Source organism: Bufo bufo, chromosome 11, assembly GCF_905171765.1.
Source record: "Bufo bufo chromosome 11, aBufBuf1.1, whole genome shotgun sequence".
Classification (NCBI taxonomy): domain Eukaryota; kingdom Metazoa; phylum Chordata; class Amphibia; order Anura; family Bufonidae; genus Bufo; species Bufo bufo.
This window is the reverse complement of record NC_053399.1, coordinates 66,305,506-66,330,119: the sequence shown is the minus strand read 5'-3', so window position 1 is coordinate 66,330,119 and position 24,614 is coordinate 66,305,506. Positions and strand designations below refer to the sequence as shown.

The following is a 24,614-nucleotide window of genomic DNA, read 5'->3' as shown; positions in this document are numbered from 1 at the left end:
TGTAATAAGTAAAATGCTGCCCCCTGCCCCCGATGCGTCCGCCCCCTCCTGCCCCGATCTGTAATAAGTAAAATGCTGCCCCCGATGCGGTCCCCCTTCTGTGTGTGATGGCGGCGGCTCCATTCCTGAGCCGCCGCCATCAGCAGCGTGTGTCAGCTCTATGCTGACACTGCTGTAACCGCATAGATGCCGCAGTAGCGGCATCCATGGGGTTAATAGAGGGAGGGGGCTTCCTCTCTCTCAACCATCAGGGCTGCTGCGATCGCAGCGCCCGATGGTTGCCATGGCAACCGGACGCTTTGCAAAGGCGTCCGGTTGCCATGGCATAGGCGTCCGGTGCTGCCACCTACAGGCATCTGATTGTATTATACTTTGCAATGCAAAAGCATTGCAAAGTATAGTACAACCATCAGCCCCACTGGATCTTCAAGATCCAAGAGGGAACTGATAAAAAAAAAAAAAGTGAAAATAATAAAAGTAAAAATAAATAAATAAAAATGTTAAAAAAAAAATCCTTTTCCTATAAAAAAAAAAAAAACTAACAAAAACCACACATATTAGGTGTCACCGCGTCCGTAGCGACCATCTCTATAAATATATCACATCATCAACCCCGTCCAATAAACACCATAAAAAATAAAAAATAAAAACGGTGTAAAAAAATCAGTCACCTTACATCACAAAAAATGCAACAGCAAGCGATCAAAAAAGGCGTATATACCCCAAAATAGTACCAATCAAACCGTTACCTCATCCCGCAAAAAAAGCCCATATTTAAGACAATCGTCCAAAAAATAAAAAAGCTATGGCTCTCAGACTATGGAGACACTTAAACATCATTTTTTTGGTTTCAGAAATGCTATTATTGTGTAAAACTTAAATAAATAAGAAAAAGTATACATATTGGGTATTGCCACGTCCGTAACGATCTGCTCTATTAAACTGTCACATGACCTAACCCCTCAGATGAACGCTGTAAAAAAAAAAAAAAAAAGGTTCCAAAACAGCCAATTTTTTGGCCACCTTGTCCCATAAAGTGTAATAATGAATGATCAAAAAATCCTATGTACCCAAAAATGGTACCAATAAAAACCTCAACTCTTTCTGCAAAAAATGAGCCCCTGTACAAGACGATCGGTAGAAAAATAAAAAACATATGGCGTTCAGAAAACCAATCCAGCAAAATCTGCCTTCCAAAAACCATACGGTGTTCCTTTCCTTCTGCGCCCTGCCGTGCGCCCTTACATCAGTTTACGACCACATGTTGGGTGTTTCTGTAAACCGCAGAATCAGAGTAATAAATATTGAGTTTTGTTTGGCTGTTAACCCTTAATGTGTTAAAGAAAAAAATTTAATAAAATAGAAAATCTGCTAAAAAAGTGAAATTTAGAAATTTCCTCTCCATTTTCCTTTAATTCTTGTGGAACACCTAAAGGGTTAATAACGTTTGTAAAATTGGTTTTAAGTAACTTGAGGGGTCTAGTTTCTACAATGGGGTCATTTATGGGGGTATCTACTATATAGGCCCCACAAAGTGACTTCAGACCTGAACTAGTCCTTATAAAGTGGGTTTTGGAAATTTTCTTAAAAATTTCAAGAATTGCTTCTAAACTTCTGAGCCTTGTAACGTCCTAAAAAAATAAAATAACATTTCCAAAATGATGCCAACATAAAGTAGACGTATGGGGAATGTTATGTAATAAATATTTTATGAGGTATCACTTTCTGTTTTAGAAGCAGAGAAATTGAAATTTAGAAAATTGCAATTTTTTTTTTATTTTTGGCAAATTTGGGATTTTTTCATAAATAAAGGTGATATATATTGACTCAAATTTATGACTGTCATGAAGTACAATGTGTCACGAGAAAACAATCTCAGAATGGCGTGGATAAGTAAAAGTGTTCCAAAGCTATTACCACTTAAAGTGACGCATGTCAGATTTGTAAATTTTGACCTGGACACTGGGGCATCAATGACCTTTGGTCATGAAAGGGTTAAAGATAGGCAATCATTATAAAAGTACTGGAAAAAACCCTTTAAACATATCACTCTCACCCACTAAGCTTTCCACAGTGCTGCATCCCATACATTTCCTTCTTCATCTCTGTCTTCCACCCTAATCATGCTTTATTTTCTGCAAATGATCTAACACTAAAACGAAATAAAAAAAATCCTCCTAGACTGCAGTCACAGAAGAACAATCATAATGCAGGTCTAAACACATTCAGGTTTTGTAGAAAGCTGGGTCTCAACATACTCTGGCATTTTATTTCAGGAGAAAATGCACTTAAAGGGGTTATCCCATGACTAATGTAAAAATTGAAAATTAGACATAATATAGTACATGACAAATTCTTTCTAACAAAGCCAAACCAGCCCTGTACCTCACATGGATCCAGAGATCTCCACATTCATTGCTCTGCTAGATTTATATCAAGCTGACAGCTCAGGGGAGTGTCTGTTCTTCTGCAGCTAAGGGGGCGTGTCCATGCTCTCCCTATCACAGCTAAGGGGGCGTGTCCATGCTCTCCCTATCACAGCTCAGGAGGCAGTTAAAGGATGAAACTGAGCATGTGCAGCCTACTCAGTGAGCAGGATAAAGAAATAAAAAAACAAACAGCAGGTGACGCTACACAGATACATTTTATTGAATAACCCAGTGGCTATACTAAATCTTTAATTACATGCAGGTGCTGGTTTGAAAACTCTAGAATATTGTTCATGGGACAACCCCTTTAAGACATACTTTAAAGCAAAATAAGGGTACAGCCACACACGTGTGGCCATACCCTACCAGTTAACAGGAACCAACTAGGTATACTGTATATGCACACATTAACAAAAGTATTTGCTAGGAATCAATTCTTTTCCTGGGGCTCTTTGAGAATACACATTTACCAGTTATTAGGCCATACTGTCTCTTACACCAGACTTTATAGACACTTCAGAAACTGCCCAACAGGAGTATGCCTTACACAGCTCTAGCTGACACTTGACATTGTGCTTGATTACATTAGGTGCTTATGAAGTTTTACACTACCGTATATACTCCACAATAGGAAGACACAGGAATTAATGCCATCCCGCCATTATGTGTATCTTATTTCTGAAGTGTGCCACTAAAGGAAAGGTCCTGACACACATTTAATCCTATCAACTATTTACTAAACAGACAACAAGGTAAAAAACTGCAAATAAATGCAATTATCACTGGCCAGGTCTGCGATACAAGATGGGCAGAATAGAGGTGTTACGTCCCATTACTACACTGACACCTGATGTACCAGGCGACCCTCACTCAGGTCAGGTGCCCCCCTCCTTCCACTGCTTCACATGTCAAATCCAATCAACAACAACAAAGCACTGGTTGAAGGAACACAGCTGTATCGTGCTCTATCCTGAGAGCAACAATGGTAAACTATCAGCCCGAAATATGGAGTGCAAGCTTTTCTGTCAAGGGAAAGCAACCATATTCTGCCAATAGTTATTAGTAGGGATGAGTGAATCACCTTCGGCTACTTCATCCGAAGTCGATTCACATAAAACTTTCTTGTAATACTGTACAGAGCAGGAGCTCCGTACAGTATTAGAATGTATTGGCTCTGAAGAGCCGAAGTTATTACTTCTTGAAGTCTCACGAGATATTAACTTCATGAATTAATTATTACTGTAAAGAACCTTGATACCGCACTCGGGTTGGGTACCGAGTGGTACCTTCGTTTTTCATCTATACGTTTTTTTTTATCTAATATAACATTAATCCCATGATTAATGTAAAAAATGAAAACAAACTTAGAACCAACCCTGTACCTCACATGGATCCCCTGCTAGATTTCAAGAGGGCAGCTTAGAGGGCGTGCAGTTTTTCAGGTATAAAGCTATACAAAATTTTTAATTACATGCAATAACAAAAGTATTCAGATCCAGGTGCTGATTTGAAAAATGGTAAATATTTTTCATGGGACAACTCTTTTAACCCGGTTAGTGACCAACAATGTGACGTTTTACATCTGAGGCGGCTAAGTGTTGCATGGGTTCCCCGAGCTAGATGTAGAAGGTGTTCAGCTGTCTAATGACAGTCAGACAGCTCCTCTGAAAACCAGGATTGGTTAAACTTCTGGAAAAGTGGTTTCAGATGGAAGAGGTTTCCATTTTCACCCCAAAAGGTACCATGTTTGATTTAATCACTGTAAAGTTCACATGCATTTGTCCAACACAGCACTGCCTGTTGTAGGGTCTCAGAAAATATACCCTTATTCATATTCTTTATAGAGCACAGCATTAAAACTTGGGATGCTTTGAATTCCCTTTGCTTTACCACTTCCTATGGGAGATAATTTCATGAGTCAAACCATTTTCTGCAAGGGAGAAACATATTGTTCACAGAATCTCAAAACAAACAATATTAATGTGTTACACCTCCTCTGGGGTTAAGAGCATTTTATGTGTGAATTCATTATTTTGCCAACAATGGATAAAAGATTCTCAAGGCTCTCTAATGGTGGAACCTACAGCTGATTTAAACGTAACTACTGCAATTTCAGCAATTCTTCCTCAAAATCATACAGGCGTATGTCTCCCTTGACCAACCCATATCACACTTGACTGGCAAAATGATGGCCTGGAGTTTGGTTAAATTGTTCTCTCTGTCAATAAAAAAAAGGTAAGAAAAAACATCAGCGTCAGCCACCCTTCTTCCAATATCTCCAGCTCTGTGAAGCTTACAGAGATTTTTCTGTGCATTCATTCAGACTGTATGGGTACTCAATTTAGTCCTTAAAGACAATGCATCTTAAATACATGGTAATTCTACATGAAAAGCATTACCAACAAAAACAGCTACAAAGAGGGTTCATTTACTAGCTAAATGGTTTTTTTGGGTGTATATTTGTTGCACACCATTTTTACGCTACTTTTTACAGTGTTCTATTTTTATGACAAGTGAATGGGGTTACACCTGTTTTAGACTACATTTATTATTTTTGACATTTTCAAATGTCACAAAAAAGGTGCATCCTACGCCAGGCTTCCCGAGTCTACTTTTACACAAATAAGTGTGAACCATATTGCAATCACGGCAAATATATTATTTAGGCGCACCATTTCATACATTTGGCGCAGACACAAAAAGCAAAGACAGACTCAAAAACAACCGCAAATAATAAATGTTCCCCAAAATGTTTATATAAGCAAACCCAAAGATGTCAACCACATAATGGCACACCTCTTTGTGATGCTGACCACAAAGAGGCATACCGTTTAGAATAGTCTACATACAAAATAATTACTGGACTGTATTATTTCCTAGAAATATATGCCTCTAGTAACGAATATAGTATAATATACTGCATATAGCATAATAGTTCTATAGTTATATATTAATAGAATTAATAAACAATAATAATATTACACATCAGTTTGCCTTTGAGCTGATCATTAGTTTAAAGGGGTTATCCAACCCCTAAAATACCTCCCCATACGCCTGGCCCCCTCAAAGAGGCTGTACTTACCTCGCTCCCCAGCACCCGCGTTGTTTCTGGCGCCCGCTGATGCATCTACCCGACGTGTGGATGAAAATATCCGGCATCGGGGGGTTGCTAATAGTAGGCCGCAATCGGAACGAGCATGCCCAGCATCAGCCACAATGCTAGGGAGGCTCGTTCCCATCACTGCCTGCTATTGGCTGCCCCCGTTCAGGCATTGGAAGCGACGCAGGTGCTGGGGAGCCAGGTGAGTACAACCTCTGTGAGGGGCCTGGGTATATGAGGAGGCAATTTAGGGGTTGGATAACCACTTTCAGAACCATATTTTCAGGACTATGAGATGCACCTGACTATAAGATGCACCCCAGATTTAGACAACAGCATGTTGAAAAAAAATTTTTTATACTTATTAAACCCTCCCTGGTGGTTTAAAGGGAATCTGACACCCCGATTTTTGACCATTTTAGTAGTACTGAAGATATAGAGTACAGATCACTATATTTTATTTTTCTAATGTCCCCTCAGAGCTGCATTGAAGCAGTCTTTCACAGTCTATATTTACATACCTATTGCTTCCATCATGTTCTCAGCCAGACAAAGCTCTTTAAGATTCTGTAGAGTATCCAGTCTATCACAAGAGGCCCTGTGTCCTCTACCAGTGGTCCACAGTGAAGATGGCTCAGTTGAATGGTGAGTGCTGGAGTTGGTGGCCGCAGTACTTGTGGGTCACAATGCACCCATGCATGTTATATGACTATAGGTTTCCTTTAGGCTTAGATTGATGGAGGTGTGGTGGCTGCATCACTATGAAAACATCCTGAGAAGTCTCTAACTTCTCTCCCTGACCGTTCTGCACCAGTACAGTTAGAGGCTATGTCAAAGAAAGAGAAGAGCCTACAGATCGAAGTACAAAAGGGAACTCACTAAGAATTCCCATGCTCTCATCAGACCATATCATTTGTCAGGTGTGTTAATACATCAATATGAACTAGAAAAGCTACAATTTATGGGGAAATTGTATGAAGTGTTCTTGCCTCCACAAGTAGTCTACAACTGGAGTGGGGGGAGTAACTGGGTGGAGTGGCTTGAGTAACTGTTGTGTGGTTGGAGTGGCTGGAGTAACTGTGGAAAGGTTGGACTGGGCAGAGTAACTTTATGGAATGGGCAGAGTAACTGTGTGGAGTGTTTGGAGAGAGTTAAGATAGTAAACATTACACTAACCCATTGCTTGATAAATTTTAAAAGTGCACATGGCAAGCTTGATAGAGTGAGAAATGCACTTCAACTGTTATTTATTTATATAGCACATTTAATTGCAATGTTGTTGCCCAAAGTGCTTCACAGTTACATTAAAACATACATTTATAAAAACATTAGCAGCATTATCAAGCCTAGCAGATGAAGGTATGACCACATGCATTTGGGGGGTCTCAGCATCTTGACGTAGAATAGAGGTGAAGGTGTGCTATCTGTTTGATGATACTCAGTGTTCACAACCACTGTTTCCTGGCAACGCTCATGCCCGTTTATGCAGGCTCTAAGCGTGTGACACCACATCACGATGTACCTCCATTTCCACTATGCTGCTGTGGGGCTCCGGATCCTGAAAGCGTGGGTATGAAAGGTCCAATTTAGTCTAGCGTATCTTTGCAGCTTTAGATCTCTTTCCTTTAGATGGCGTGATGATATTCACACAGCTCTAATTTATTTTTGTAAATGTAGCTAGTTGAAACACCTCAAATACTCTCTACTGTATAAAACTTATTTCCAAACTTTTAAAGGGGTTGGCCACCCTAAGTATCAAAAATCCAAAGTGCCCCAGACAATAGCCCAAACTATGAAGTATTTATATCATGCTAAATGTGCTGACGGCTATATGTAATTTTTCAAATCTGTTCACCATGACATGTTCCCCTGAGGAGCTCCTCAAACCGGCTGTGCGGGCGGAGCAGCTGGAAAGTGAAAGTAAATATCCCAGCATGCATTGCAGCAAGCATCTTCAGAGGAGCAGTCACATGACATCCCCGCCCACCTCTGTTCCCATGGAGACAAGAGCCCCTCAGACTTCTGTACAGACACAGCAATAGAAAGCACACCCCAGTCCCAGCAGTAAAGAGAGGTCACTTCACTGGGGTTGCCATCTTCAAACGGTTGTAGTTTAAAAATGATAAATCCTACAGCGAAGAGCTTCATATTGTAAGAATCACAAGACCAGACCTACATTTTAATGCATAGTCTCTGGAATATTAAAAATGAAGGCACAGTCGCAGTTTAGAAATTGCCCTTCAAATATGAGGCGGCTAGAGTGAAGTTTCAATGAATGTCAATGGGCGGCGTGAGTTGCAAACAAATGGTCATATTGTGAAAACTATCAGGACTATGGCTTAGCCGTGGACATTTTCAGTGGCAGCAGGGATAGCTGAACGTTGTGATATTTGTGTACACGTTTAGGTATATTACTGTCTATGTAGTGCAAAATTTGTGGGAGGAGTTAGGGTGGTAAATTTGGCTATAATAATAAGAATATATATGAGAAATAACAGTAAGTGGTCTTGCCATGCAAGAACACTTAATAAGAATATATCATTGGACATGGCAAGTACCATATTTTTTGGACTCTAAGATACACTTTTGTCCCCCAAAAGTGAGGGAAAAGAGGCAATGTTAATGATCGCCTTCCATTATGAAAGCAGTCATCAGCATGAGGGAGGCGTGGTGAGGGAAGTGCTGCACAGTACTCACCCTTCCTGGTCTTCTTCCGGGCCCCGCTCTGCAGCGCGGGCCAAAAGAAAAACAGGGAGCGGTGACTGAGTAGCAGCCCTGTCAGGAGCAAGTGAGGTAAGTTTATTTATTTTTTTAATGTCTGATCTGAGGCTGATGGGGTCTGATGAGGGTCTGATCTGAGGCTGGTGGGGGTCCAATCCAAGGCTGGTGGGGGTCCGATCTGAGACTGATGGGGAGCTGATCTGAGACTGATGGAGGTTGGGGGGTCTGATCTGAGGTTGATAAAGCGCAGGGGTTTGATTTTGGGGTCTGATGAAAAATATATTTTTTCTTTTATAGTCCAAAAAATATGGTATCTTTTGTAAACCAGATAGGTAAAGCAAAACTTTCTTTAGCATATCATACTAGATCCTAAGACAATGTATCACTGTGTGATTGTATGCATACAGAATATATATTATTTTATTTATATATGTTATCCATAATATATGTTCTTTATCTATCTAAGGGCTTTTCTAACTATTGGAGAGTGGCTAGTAGCCACATCATATCAAACCAGCCTGCAGGACTAACACTTTGCTGTCACACCCTGAAAAAAATAGTCTGCAGTAAGGTCCTGGTTCACTGAAGATAATACGCATAACTACATTTTAGGTTCTTTATGACTGTATTTTCGTCATAAGAACAGAAAACAGAGAGGGATGCTTCTCTATAACTATAATGGGGTCTCTGTCAGGTGTCTGTCTTGGTGCCCATCATCTACAGGACAAAGTATTGAAACATGCTACACTGTTCTGTCTAATGGATTATGTCACAGGGGTCCCTAACAGAGCCTCTAACACACGTGTATGAAGCCTAATTCTTAAACCAGAACGTTTCATGTGCTTGCAATAAAATAACTATTATTTGTGCCTATCTTTTGTCATTGTTTGTAAATTGACATTGGGTATGGATGGGTGCATGAAATCTAAACTGTTACACCCTTCCCAACAATTCAATATAATTAGGTACCTTAAGTTGAGGTCTGGAGGACAAGGGATGGGACATGCAGTCATAGGCCTGGAGGCTCCCCTGCCATGAGAAAAAAACAAAATATACACATGAGGCAGGTTATCACCCTCAGCCATGCACCTTTTTATGTTATGTCCCTCCTCCTCAAATACAGCTACTTGTAAAGTCACTGCAAATTTTTTGATCATAATGCTTTTTTTCTATAACATCACAAAAAAACTAACCATGGTGAATAATTTTTATTTAGGCCCTCTTTACCTTTCACTAAGCAGTTTATGAGGTCTTTATATGTCATATCTGATATACATATACCTATCATCCCTTTTCTTCAAGTAGTATTTGGTCTTCACCTTTAAGCATTTCCTCCTAAAAATCACCAGTTCTCCAGCAAATTACTTCCATGTTTGGATAAATATATGTACAGTAAAATTATTACTCTTTTTAAAATCCATTTTCTGTAAAGCTTGCAGAAACTATTGTTAAAGGGATATTTTGGTATAAGTCTTATTCTCTGTATATTAAAAAGTTATGCAACTTTCTAAAATAATTTCTGTACTAATACTTTATAGTTTCAAAAATGTCAGATTGCTGTCATTCAACAGAAATGTTCATTGTTTACAAAGGTAACAAGCTGCCACATGGCCATGAAGACATCTATTAAAAGTAAAGAATGTACATTTACATTAATTGACTGTAGGAAAAGAATTAAGTAAAAAACACGCTGGGAAAATATATATTTTTATAACCCTGCATTATAAAAAGAGATAAAATAATTAGATAAAACTGGAATATACCTCTAATGTCATTACTAAACTAAGTAGACTAGCATGTCTGCCAAGTAGTTCAATTGGGAGCTATCAATACCTGTCTATATACAGTGGGATGCGAACGTTTGGGCAACCTTGTTAATCGTCATGATTTTCCTGTATAAATCGTTGGATGTTACGATAAAAAATGTCAGTTAAATATATCATATAGGAGACACACACAGTAATATTTGAGAAGTGAAATGAAGTTTATTGGATTTACAGAAAGTGTGCTATAATTGTTTAAATTGTTTAAATTTAGGCAGGTGCATAAATTTGGGCAGCACAAAAAAGAAATGAAATCAATATTTAGTAGATCCTCCTTTTGCAGAAATTACAGCCTCTAAATGCTTTCTGTAGGTTCCAATGAGAGTCTGGATTCTGGTTGAAGGTATTTTGGACCATTCCTCTTTACAAAACATCTTTAGTTCATTCAGGTTTGATGGCTTTTGAGCATGGACAGCTCTCTTTAAGTCACACCACAGATTTTCAATTATATTCAGGTCTGGGGACTGAGATGGCCATTCCAGAACGTTGTACTTGTTCCTCTGCATAAATGCCTTAGCGGATTTTGAGCAGTGTTTGGTGTCGTTGTCTTGTTGAAAGATCCAGCCCCGACGCAGCTTCAGCTTTGTCACTGATTCCTGGACATTGGTCTCCAGAATCTGCTGATACTGAGTAGAATCCATGCGTCCCTCAACTTTGACAAGATCCCCAGTCCCTGCACTGGCCACACAGCCCCACAGCATGATGGAACCACCACCATATTTTACTGTAGGTAGAAGGTGTTTTTCTTGGAATGCTGTGTTCTTTTTCCTCCATGCATAACGCTCCTTGTTATGGCCAAATAACTCAATTTTAGTTTCATCAGTCCACAGCATCTTATTCCAAACTGAAGCTGGCTTGTCCAAATGTGCTTTAGCCCACCTCAAGCGGCACTTTTTGTGCTGTGGGTGGAGAAAAGGCTTCCTCTGCATCACTCTCGCATACAGCATCTCCTTGTGTAAAGTGCGCCGAATGGTTGAACGATGCACAGTGACTCCATCTGCAGCAAGATGATGTTGTAGGTCTTTGGTGCTGGTCTGTGGGTTGACTCTGACTGTTCTCACCATTCGTCGCTTCTGTCTATCCGAGATCTTTCTTGGTCTGCCACTTCGAGCCTTAACTTGAACTGAGCCTGTGGCCTTCCATTTCCTTAATATGTTCCTAACTGTGGAAACAGACAGCTGAAATCTCTGAGACAGCTTTCTGTATCCTTTCCCTAAACCATGATGGTGAACAATCTTTGTCTTCAGGCCATTTGAGAGTTGTTTTGAGACCCCCATGTTGCTACTCTTCAGAGAAAATTAAAAGAGGAGGGAAACTTACAATTGACCCCCTTAAATACTCTTTCTCATAATTGGATTCACCTGTGTATGTAGGTCAGGGGTCACTGAGCTTACCAAGCCAATTTGAGTTCCAATAATTAGTTCTAAAGGTTTTGGAATCAATAAAATGACAACAGTGCCCAAATTTATGCACCTGCCTAATTTTGTTTAAACAATTATAGCACACTTTCTGTAAATCCAATAAACTTCATTTCACTTCTCAAATATCACTGTGTGTGTTTTTTTTTATATGATATATTTAACTGACATTTTTTATCGTAACAACCAACGATTTATACAGGAAAATCATGACGATTAACAAGGTTGCCCAAACTTTCGCATCCCACTGTATTATTCAATGAGTGTAAGGGTACTTTCACACTTGCGTTTTTCTTTCCCGGCATAGAGTTCCGTCCTAGGGGCTCTATACCGTAAAAGAACTGATCAGTTTTATCCCCATGCATTCTGAATGGAGAGCATTCCGTTCAGGATGCATCAGGATGTCTTCAGTTCAGTCTTTTTGACTTTTCAGGACGGAGATAATACCGCAGCATGCTACGGTTTTATCTCCGGCCCAAAAAACGGAACACTTGCCTGAATGCCGGATCCGGTATTTTTTTCCGTATTAGTGGCAAAATACCGGAATGCCGGATCTGTCCTTCCTGCGCAGACCGAAATAAGGGTGAAAAAAATAACACTAGAAAGACGGATCCGGCATTTCAATTCATTTGTAAGACGGATCAGGATCCTGATCAGTCTTACAAATGCCATCAGTTGGCATACGTTTTGACGGATCCGGCAGGCTGTTCCGGCGACTGATCACTCTGCCGCAAGTGTGAAAGTAGGCTAACATTACGTGTGTAAGCTTCATTCATTCCAATATCTGGTCTCTGTAACTGTTTAATTTTTTCATAATTAAACAATACAGTTGAATATAAGAGACTTTGTAATACATCTTAGGGTACTTTCACACTAGCGTTAGAAGAATCCGGCAGGCCAGATCCAGATATCCGTATGCAAACGGTTATCTTTTTTTTCCGGATCCGTTAGATTTTTGCATAGAAATACCGGTTCTGTCTTTCTGGTATCATCCGAAATAACGGATGCGGTATTTATTTTTTTCACATCTAGAAAGCACTGCGCATGTGCAGACTGGAAAACTGGATCCGGCGATGTGGCAATTTCCCAAACACTTGGTACCGGATCCGGCATTAATACATTTCAATAGAAATTAATGCCGGATCCGGCAAGTGCGGTAGTGTTCCGGGATTTTGGCCGGAAAAAAAAACGCAGCATGCTGCGATATTTTCTCCAGTCAAATACCGTAAAAGGGACGGAACGCAACATCCTGATGCATACTGAACAGATTGCTTCCCATTCAGAATGCATTAGGACAAACCGGATGCGTTCTTTTGCCGTATTGAGACCCTTCACCGGATTTCAATACCGGGAAAGAGTAACGCTAGTGTGAAAGTACACTTATCAGACAGAGATGCTTCCTTCTCCTTTTATCAAAGATTCTTCCTTCTCCAATTCACTGTTGGGCTGCCTGCTCACTGAAGCATCAAATTACATAGAAGTCTATTGGATGGGGAAAGGAAAGAGGAGAAGAAGGGAGGGACAGCTGCAGACAGGCCAGAGGTGGAGAGACTGACAGAGAGACTGCTGCTGTTTTGTAAGTGATTTACTGATTAACTTCACTGCTGAATTTACATATAAACTATGTAGTCCTGCTAAACATTGTCTTCCATTACTGCTGCTCCTTCTGAGGGAATGCTGCAGAGAGTTAGGTGGCAGATCCTACTGTTCCTCCATTTAAGGTTACATAGTTAATACAGCGGAAAAAAAGACATAAGTCTATCACTGTAAACCAAGGGATAGGTGGGGACGTGAATTTTAGAAAAGGGGAGTTAGACCCATACTTCTACACATTTTCATTAGCATTAATACTATTTAATTTTAAGAATTTTTCTAAGCCTTTTTAAAAACCATCAACTGTTCCTGCTGTGATCACATTTGAGGTAGACTATTCAACAGATATACAGTACTTACAGTAAAGACACCTTGACGGCTCTGAAGACTGAACTTTTTCTCCTCCAGATGGAGACAGTGCCCCATTGTCTTTAGAGAGAATTTTACATGGAACTGATTTCCGCCATAATTTTATACGAACCATTTACATATATCTAAGGTTTAATCATGTCCACTATTAGATGCCTCTTCGCAAGACTAAATACATTAAATTATTTTAATCTTTGCTCATAACTAATACTCTCCATACCCATTATCAGTTTAGTCACTTATTTGTGTACTTTTTCCAGCTCTAGTGCGTCATTTCTATAGACTGGTGCCGAGAACTGAAATGCATATTGCAGATGAGGCCGCATCGCTTTGTAAAGTGATAATATTACATCCCTGTCCCGCGAGTCCATGCCTCTTTTAATACATGACAATATCCTGCTAGACTTAGAAGCAGCTGATTGACATTACAGTACATGGTGTTAATTAGTCTATGATCCACAACTACACCCAAATCCTTCACTACAAAGGACTCTCCAAGTTTTACTTTCCCTAGGACATACCAGATGCATAACTGTACACTTATCCACATTGAAGCTCATTTGCCTAGTGGATGCTCAAACACTCAGAGTATCCAAGTCAGCTTATAGTTTATGGTCATCTTCCATAGACTGCACAGTACTACATAGCTTGGTGTTATCTGCAAAAATAGAAACAGTCCCATCCTCTATATCATTAATAAATAAGTTAAATAATGGGGAACCTTGGGGTACAACACCAAAATATAGGACCCATTCACAATTCTCTGACACGGTCATTCAGCCAATTTTCAATCCATTTACAAACTATACTTTCTGAGCTTATAGACCTTACTTTACCTATTAAACGTCTATGAGGGACAGTATCAAATGACTTTGCAAAATCCAAGAACACTACATCCACAGGCGCCCCTCTGTACAGGCTTCTACTCACATCCTCATAGAAACAAATCAGGTAATCTAACAACTTTTGTCCTTGGTAAACCCATGCTATCACTTATGATATTATTAACAGTCAAATACTCATGAATATAGTCCGTTAAAAGCCCTTAAAACATTTTTTCCACAACATAAGATAAGCTTACTGGTCTATAATAACTTGGGGAAGACCTTGAGCCCTTTTTAAATATGAACACCATATTTGCCTTGTGCCAAATGCTTGGCACTGTCCAGTCGCTAGAGAATCTCTAAAACATTATGAACAGGGGCACAGCAATAACTGAACTGGGTTCTTTAATAACTCTTGGGTGTAATCCATCTGGACCTGGAGCCTTGTTCACATTTGCCTTATTTAACTTAGCTGAGACAATATCTACAGTAAGACAATTTAGCATATTAGTGGACGTACTGGCATCAACTACATCAGCTTCTTTCTGTTCTTTTGTATATAGGGAGCTAAAAACCAATTTAGTAGTTTTTCCTAATCTTTTCCTTATCTTCATTGACCATCCCCCTATTGCCATTATTTTTAGCACCTACCTGCTTTTAATAATTTAAATATTTTTTGGGAATTTGTTTTGCTCTCTTTGGCCACCTGCCCTTCATTTTGCAGATATATCTTTTTTACAGATTTTATTAATCCCTTTGTAAATTTCAAAGAGTACAGCTGATCCTTCAGATTTGTATTTTTAAACTGCCTTTTTTTATCATTTACCTACTGTAAGCCATGTGGTGTTTAATTTTAGCCATTTATACTTATAGTTACCTACAGGAATACATTTTGCAGTATAATTAGTCAATGTAGATTTAAAGGTCTCCTATTCATGTTTTATTCTGTGACAATAGCTGCCCCCAGTCTATGCCCTGAAATTATGCCCTGAAATGGGCCTTTCTAAAAAGGTTCATTTTGCCTTATATTGAAATAAGTGGATGATAAATGTAACAGATTAGCAAAAACTAAAAATTAGGTGAGAGGCAAATTGCATACAAACTGTGTTAAGAAAATGTGTAATAAATCACTGAAGCTCTGAAAATACACTGAACAAGACAATGAAACTGAACAAGCTAAGCCATTTTAGCTCTGGAGCCTTCAGAATTGTGACTATAGATCTGGTCATAATGCAAGCTATGATTCATAATTATAAAATAAGTAAAGCATTGTATAAAAAGTTCAACATTATAGAAACTTGTAGAAAGTTACTCAACTATTTATGTAGCTTCATTGTAAACAGTGTAAACACACGGAAAGCCCTGTGAACATTTTTATAAAGGTGATGTACATTCTGAACTCTAGCTCTGTGGTGGCACTTCTAGTTAAAATATTAAAGTTAATAGTAAAAAGTAATAGTTCAAATAGTAAAGTTAAAATATTATATAGCAATTAAGAGTGTTTGCAGAGTGGTGCTATGGCTAAAAAAAAATGGACAAAAACAAGCAGTCAAGTTACAATATTTTACTTCAGGATGACCTCTGTAAGTTGACAATACTGCAGTCTAAGTCAGAAAGCGACCTGTTTTAATCACTGTTTATGTTTAAGATGTTTTTAAATAATTTTGATGATGTTATTTTTACTTTTTATATTTAAACTAAAACCAAACATCCTGCATTTTTGCACAGGCAACTATGTCTAATAATTGGAGACACTTCTTGTTTTGTACAGATTACATTACTGCAGTTAACTCATTCTGCTCCTTTCCTTGTACAATGACCTCTGCACAGGTCACAGAGCATGCCTAGAAAACTCTCCCATAGAAGTCAATGAGGTCCTGACCATTGTGTCTATGGCCCATGGGGCTGCCATAAAGCAATTGTGTAATGCTTTATAAATGCTGTTAAGAACAGCTCAGGCAAGATCGCAGCCCCCACAATAAAGTTTAGGAAATGAAATTAAAAAATCTACAACTAGAAAATAAAAACAGATCAGAAAAAAAGGAGATGCTACTATCTAGTTTTAACTGGCAGATAACATTTTGACACATTTACTCAACTCTATATATATATATATACATCAACTCTATACTCTATACCAGATACATCAAGTACCTATTGCAGATCCATACAGTATTTTCTCCTGCAAGGTATGTTAATTGTAGTTTGAAAATATTGTAACCTGAGGCCATTGTAACTTGAAACGCTATTGTACAGACTTCTCACTGGAACAGTAACATCTTGTTTCACAAACGCTATTTTTGGTGACTATCCAGACTATGATATTGATAACCAATCCTCAATATCAGATTGGAGAGGGTCTGACACTCTGCACTCTCGCCAATCAGCTGTTATCTTGTAGCTCCAGCACCAGAATTACATAGCTCTGTCTTTTCTATAGACAACTGTATAATGGACGGAGCACTACAGTCACCAGTTCTATCCACTACACAAGAGACAATACTGTATAGTAACAACTTTCAGTGCTACATCTACAAGGTAAAAGCTGACCAGCAGGGGTGCAGTCTCTGATTGATGGCTGTCCTGAGGATAGGTCATCAATATCAAAATCCCTTTAAGGGGTTATCCTACAAATTAAAAATAAAATAACTGAATTAATGCAAACCATTATTTGAACTATAACCATACAAAGATGTGCTGCTCTCCAGTGTAACATTTACCCTTTCTATCTTCTTTACTCACTCCTCTGCAGCTTGTCTTTTCAATTTCTGTGGGAGGGCAGCAACTCGTCACATGTGACTATCAAGCTGCTGAATCCCACAGGAGTTTATTGCATTCAGCTCTTTCTAACCCCTTCTCATGTCTTCCCCTCCTGCATAGAAAATAGTCCCTCAAACACAACCCAGCAATTCTACTAATAAATAGCACTGACATTTAGTTATATATTAGAGATGAGTAAATTTCTTGAAATTTGTCTTGTTTCTGATTGGGTGAATTTTTCCCCAAAAGTTGACTGTGTCCAAATCAATTCTACCCAAATTAAATGTGCTCCAGTGCCCTGAAAATTGGTATATGACACTCTAAGATCTCCTAAGGCTACATGCACACGACTGTGCCGTGTTTTGTGGTTCACAAATTGCGGATCTGCAAAACATGGATGCCAGCAGTGTGCATTCCGCAATTTGCGGAACGGAACAGGCCGCCCATTATAGAAATGCCTATTCTTGTCCGCAAAATGGACATGAATAGGACATGTTTTATTTTTTTTGGTGGGGCCACAGAACGGAGCAATCTATGCGCTGTCCGCATCTTTTGCAGCCTCATTGAAGTGAATGGGTCTGCATCTGAGCCGCAAAAAACGCAGCTTGGATGTGGACCCAAACAACGGTCGTGTGCACGAGGTCTAAGACTGATATTTATTCTCTCAAAAAAGAACAAAGAAAAAAATATAAGTCCTAGAAGACACACAAGAGAGCAAAATCTAGAGACCTACAGTATGTGTAATATTCTACTAGAAGAGACATGCAAGCCAGTTCTCCTTTCAAAAGGAAGAGTACTGAATGTCCCCATATACTGAATGTGCAAGTCGGTTTCCTTTCCAAAAGGAAAATATAACTGTGTCAAGAGAAAATTGCATTGGTTAGCTGAGTGGCCTATGTGGTGATCTTGGGAGAGCACTTTCTCATGAGGGAGGACGCCTACTATGCATGAGGAGTACTTTAGTGTAGTCAATACCGGTCTGCGTCTTTGGGAGAAATATATGCAAATCATCTAATCTGAATATACCAAAAGGTATAAAAATTAGCTTTACTTCCAAAAAGAAAAAAAACACCCTAGTCTCTCTTATGCTAGCAGGAGGAAGATATGCTAATTAGCATGTATGTTTCCCAGAATAGCAGTACAGCATTGGCTGGACTACTATATTTTGCATGCATACTAGGTGGTCTCCATCATAAGAAAGAGCACCCCCACGACCATCACAAAGGTCACTCAGCTAAACAGGGCAATTTTCCTTTTAGCGAACTGATTGTGTACCCCCACTCTTACGAGCACCGCGGCCTTCTCGCAGCTTATCAAGCACAGTGTTGTACATTGTATAGCGACTGTGCTTGGTATCGTGCTCAGCCACATTCACTTCTAACCCCTTTAACTGTAGCAAACAGTGTCAGGCAGCTGCTGCCAAGCCATAGGTCATTTCATTAGATGCATCACAAGGATCATATATGAACATGACGAGAACTTAGTTCTACCACTTTACAAATCACTAGTGAGACCGCACATGGATCATTGTGTACAATTTTAGAGAGGGTTCAGAGGAGGGCAACTAAAGTAATAACTGGAATGGGTGAACTACAGGACCCAGAAAGATTATCAAAATTATGGTTATTTAGATTAGAAAGAAGACAACTGAGGGGAGATCTAATAACTCTGTATAAATATATCAAAAGTCACTTCAGAGATCTTTCCCATCATCTATTTGATCTATTTATACCCAGGACTGCAACTGTGACGAGGGGAAAACAAGGTTTCTACAGCACAGAAGAGGATTCTTTACGGTAAGAGCAGTGAGACTATGGAACTCTCTGCCTGAGGAGGTGGTGATGCTGAGTTCACTAAAAGAGTTCAAGAGGGGCCTGGACGTATTTCTGGAGCTTAATAATATTACAGGGTATAGCTACTAGAATTCTGTAGAAGGGTTATTGATCCAGGGAATTATTCCAATTGTCTGATTGGAGTCGGGAAGGAATTTTTTTCCTTTAAGATATGGAAAATTGTCTTCCACCTCATGTTTTTTTTTTTCCCACTGGATCAACCCTGCAGGATAACTGGCTGAACTGGAAGAACATATGTCTTTTTCAGTCCTATCAACTAGGTTACTAGTGTATGTTACTTTTCATGGAATAACCCCTTTAACACTGAACCCCTTTAAATAATCCTCTTCCAGCAAAATGCCTAAATCACAAATTAACTGCAAAAAGAAATTCCAAATGTAACTGGCCTTCGTACAATGACGGCTTCACTGATGACTGCAGAAGTAAGCACACCATTGCATTGTATTGCTTGTAATGTGAGTTTGCAGGTTATGGCTCAAATTGTAATGCCTCAGCACCCTCATAATCCCTATGTCTTCTGTCTTTCAAAGAATTTCTTTGGCATTATGAGTGCAAAGTCATCAAAAGCAGCCTGGAGTCTTCTCATATTAATCCCCAGTGTGCACACTATTGTAATGTATTCTGCTCCTGTATCCGGCCTAAACCCTATATAATCCTTATTACTGGCTCTAGAATATATTGAGAGGAAAGTGAGACATGGAGGACAGCCTCCCTTTTTGCTAACCCCAGACTTCTTAGATCAGTAGGAGCTTGGAATCTACAGTAATAATTTTCCTGGCAACCAGCCTGCAGAGATAGCCTCTGATATTTCTTTAGCAGGACATTATACCCTGCATTAAATATATTTTAATGTAAAAGAAAATACACTTTATATCCAGAGGCGGATTTTACATCCAAAAACCAAAGTTAAAATTGTCACTATGTCACAGACTGAACATACTGACAATATGACTGCTCTTTCTGCTGGAGGAGGGTAGCATAGCCCAGGAGGGCTATGTTTCTATTAGGATAGCAAGTCATGGGGGTACTGTGGTTTTTACTTAAAAGTAATCTGAGGCTGTCACACCTGATGGGATTGGGGCATGTATATGAAGCCCCATGCCAGGTTTCCTGTGTTAAAGTCACAAATGTTGGCATAAGTCCCACTAAACTCTTGGACTTTCTGGAGGTTTTCCACCATGCCTGCCACTTGTAAAAAAGTGGTTGATGCGAGGCAGGAAGCGGGTGGAGTATAAAATGCCAGTCTTAATAAATGTCCCCCACTGTGTTTATAAAGGCAAGAGGAGGTGGAAGCAGTAGGTTAGCTAATATGGAATGTTTTATTTTGTTCCTGTACTGATTTTGTAAAATACAATATATATGGAGAACACTCTACAAATACAGGTGCATTAAAAGGTCCATATGTGTGTGTGTGTATATCCCTAAATCAAGCTGAATTTGATGAGTGAGTTCCGGTGGAGTCAAAATCCTTGGCAGGTTAAGGATTAGTTTTAGTATAACATTCTTCATGACACCTCCAGCTTTAAAAGGGTTGTCCGCTTTTAACTATTGATGACCTATCCTCAGGATAGGTCATCATTATCAGATTGCAGGGGTCCAACACCTGGCACTCCAGCCGATAAGCTGTTTGAAGAGAAGGCATTACTCGTACGAGCGTCCTTCTCTGTTTACCTGCTCGTCGCAGCAATTGCAGTGGTGAGCAGGTGTAATTACAAGTATGGCGTCCCCATTCACTTCTACGTCACCACTGCAATTCTGTGGCGAGCAGATAAACAGAGAAGGCAGTGCTCATACGAGTGATGTCTTCTCTTCAAACAGTAGACAGGCAGAGGTGTCGGGACTCAGACCACCACTGATCTGATACTGATGACCTATCCTGAGGATACGTCATTAATAGTAAATGAAAAGCGGACAACCACTTTGGGCTACTTTCACATTGGCGTTTTGGCTTTCCGTTTGTGGGATCCGTTCAGGGCTCTCACAAGCGGTCCAAAACGGATCAGTTTTGCCCTAATGCAAATTCTGAATGGAAAAGAATCTGCTCAGAATGCATCAGTTTGCCTCAGATCAGTCTCCATTCCGCTTTGGAGGCGGACACCAAAACGCTGCCTGCAGCGTTTAGGTGTCTATCTGACGAAACTAAGCCAAACGGATCCGTTCTGATACACAATGTAAGTCAATGGGGACGGTTCAGTTTTCACTGACACAATCTGGCACAACAGAAAACGGATCCGTCCTCCATTGACTTTCAATGGTGTTCAAGACGGATCCGTCTTGGCTATGTTAAAGATAATACAAACGGATCCGTTCTGAATGGATGCAGACGGTTGTATTATCTGAAGAGATCCGTCTGTGCAGATCCATGACGGATCCGCACCAAACGTGAGTGTGAAAGTAGCTTTAATTGTAATCATTTTATAACGAACCTCAAGCAGTATTCAAATCGCCATTAAACGGATTAGTGTTGTCCGAAACATGTCGACAGTAGCATTTCTCCTATTCACACATGTTTCTGTTGTACCCAATTTTATGCTGTTGAAATGCTGCTTAAGGTCGGTTTTAAAAAAGATTAGAATTAAAGCTAGAAATTTTATGAAGAAGGTTGTGCTGGATCTCATTTATATATGTTGTCCTTGGAGGCTTGGAAATCTGTGCGCAGCAAAGCGAGCTGATCCGCTCTATACTTATTTGTTGATTAGTTTTGCAGGACCTGCTATCACTTTCCACTATGGTCAATAATAAGCCATTCATAATCTCTGCAAGGCCCAATGCAAAAAAAAATCTTGAGACTAATGGTTCGCTTTTATTGGAAAGTATCTGTACAGTGTATCCACTATTCACAACCACGGTTATACAGAGCACAGTATTTAAACATATTTTTAAAAAGTCACTATAAATAAAGTGTACAGTATGTATGGACGGAACCAAATTAGCATATCTACAATATAAAGAAAGAAAGCTGATATCCACATAAACATATTTATCTTAAATAACAAGGCATCTGCAGTTGAAAAGCTTTTGGCAATAGCATGCAGATCGACTATATCGCCAGCACCTCTTGTAGTCCCCCTCCTAGCCCATATCACTGCCGGGAACTCACACCTATGCAAATACACTGAGCTATGCATAGATTAGCATATGCAAATGGCTCTTATGCATATGTATTTTCAGATGTGTTGGCTGCGGGGTGAGGGTGGAAGGGCCAGCAGAGAATAACTCTATCCTGAGGGAGGAGTATATGAGGAGAGACTGACCCTGGTTTTAACGCTCTCACTCATACAAACACACTAAAACTGCTTCATAGGGTTATATCTGGGCACGATGCAAAACATGCATCCAGATAGTTCTAAAATGATCTGACAAAGAATGCAAGTAGAATCTACAAGCTGCTTAATTATTCAGGGTTTAGGTCTTGCTGGACATATTACTGCCTATGTGATGAATATAATATTTATACACCCCTGACCATTCAGATCATCTTTATACAAGTGTCATGTAGAAACACACGCATTTGGACGTAACTGTACGTCCAAAGTGCAAGTGACTTACTGCACGTACAGTCACGTCCAATTTTCTTTCCAGGGCTGTGACACTATACAGTCTCACAGCCCGGAGTCTCCGCTCTGCAGACTCACCAAAATGCAGTTTTCAGGCTGTGATCTTCACGCTGGCCCCCAGTGCCCCGATATTTATTTTGCCCCCATATGCCGGAATTGCCCCCATTCTACCCCTGATGCCCCCTGCAGCGTTGTCCTCCAGCCAGCGATGGCAGCGGCTCAGGAACGGAGCCGCTGCCATCAGCAGAGAGTGCCAGCTGTAATTTACATCTGACACTCTGCTGCTACGGCCGAAATCGGTGCTGGCACCGATCTTGGCCGTTTAACCCCATAGATGCCACGGTCAGCAGCCGCCCACGGCATCCATGGAGTTGAGAGGGAGGGAGCTCCCTCTGTCTACCTTCGGGCCTTCCAGTAGTAAAACATAAAAAAACTACATAAATTTGATATCGCCATAACTGTATCAACCCACAGAATAAAATAATCATTTAATATTTACCACAAGAGGAGCCCCATAAAAAATAAAAATAAAAAACACTAACAGAAATGTCATTTTTGCCCACTTCACCTCCACAATTGTTTTTTATAAAAAGTGATCAAAAAAACATATGTACCCCAAAATGATACCAATAAAAACGACATCCCATCCCACAAAAAACAAGCCCCCACACAGCTACATTGGTGAAAAAATATAAATGTTATGGGCTTTAGTATATGGCGATGCAAAATATCATACATTTTTAACACAAAAGTGTTTTTATGCTGAAAAAGTAGTAAAACATAAAAAATACATAAATTTGGTATCGCCATAACCGTATCAACCCGCAGAATAAAATAATCACATAATATTTACAAGAGGAGCCCCATAAAAATAAAAAACACTGACAGAATTGCCATTTTTGCCCACTTCATCTCCACAAAAAATGGTATAAAAAGTGATCAAAATAACATATGTACCCCAAAATGATACCAATAAAAACTACAGCCCGTCCCGCAAAAAAACAAGCCCCCACACAGCTACATTGATGAAAAAATATGAATGTTATGGACTTTAGTATATGGCGATGCAAAATATAATTTATTTTTAACACATTTGGTATCGCCATAACTGTATCAACCCGCAGAATAAAATAATCATATTATATTTTCCACAAGAGGAGCCCCATAAAAAAAAAACACTGACTGAATTGTCATTTTTGCCCACTTGATCTCTACAAAAATTTTCATAAAAAGTGATCAAAAAGACATATGTATCCCAAAATGATATCAATAAAAGCTACAGCCCGTCCCGCAAAAATACAAGTCCCCACACAGCTACATTGGTGAACAAATACAAATGTTATGGACCCTAAACTAATTTCAGCAAATTACATGTTAGAAAATTCCAATGCCGCTCCTTCCCTTCTGAATGCTGCCGTGCCCCCATATTGCCCTATTCAGGAAAAAATGCATAACAAATTGTGCGGTGCATTTTCTTCTGTTAGCCCTTGTGAAAATGAAAAATTTGGAGCTTTTATTTCCAATATATAGTTGCTTTAACTTTATCATCATTTAACGTCATCGGCGCAGGCGCATTGAGAAAGGAGCGGCCGAGCGAGCGTCCTCATCTCAGTGCGCCTGCGCCGACTGAAGACCAGTACGGCGAAGACGCGAGATTTTGAACGCAGACAGGGCCAGCCAGAGGACGAGCGCGTTCGCTGGCCCTGTCAATCAACATGAGGAGGGGGCATCATTATAAAAGGAGGATGCGGCTGCTACCAGCAAGTAGCCGCCCTACTTGCTGGTAGAGAGGTAATTTACATATTATAAAAGTCAGTTTTTTTGAAGAAACTACTGAACGAAAATGAGTAAGAGCCCTATATATTGATAAATCGCAGCATAAGGATTTTAATTAATTTCTATGGGAGTTTCGAGATAGCCGGGTACACGGTGCACAGTAAGCTCATGTGCATACACCAGAGGAGAAGGAAACCAGTATAAGGGCCCATTCACATGTCCACAATTTCGGAACGGAATCGCGAACCCATCCACCTCCGGGTCCGCACTTCCGTTCCCGAAAAAAATAGAGCATGCCCTATTCTTGTCCGCAATTGCAGGCAAGAATAGGCATATTCTATTAATGCCGGCAATGTGCGGTCCGCAAAATGCGGAACGCACATTGCCACTG

General features: G+C 39.8%; 1 protein-coding gene across 1 annotated transcript in view; it reads right to left on the bottom strand.

Annotated features, from left to right (window-relative positions):
* The window catches only part of NPAS3 (neuronal PAS domain protein 3), a 695,623-nt gene that overhangs the window by 481,137 nt on the left and 189,872 nt on the right, over positions 1-24,614 (bottom strand). The window contains exon 2 of the mRNA XM_040412178.1: positions 9,220-9,279. Coding sequence (XP_040268112.1) covers positions 9,220-9,279 — 60 coding nt within the window. The remainder of the gene's footprint in view (positions 1-9,219; positions 9,280-24,614) is intronic.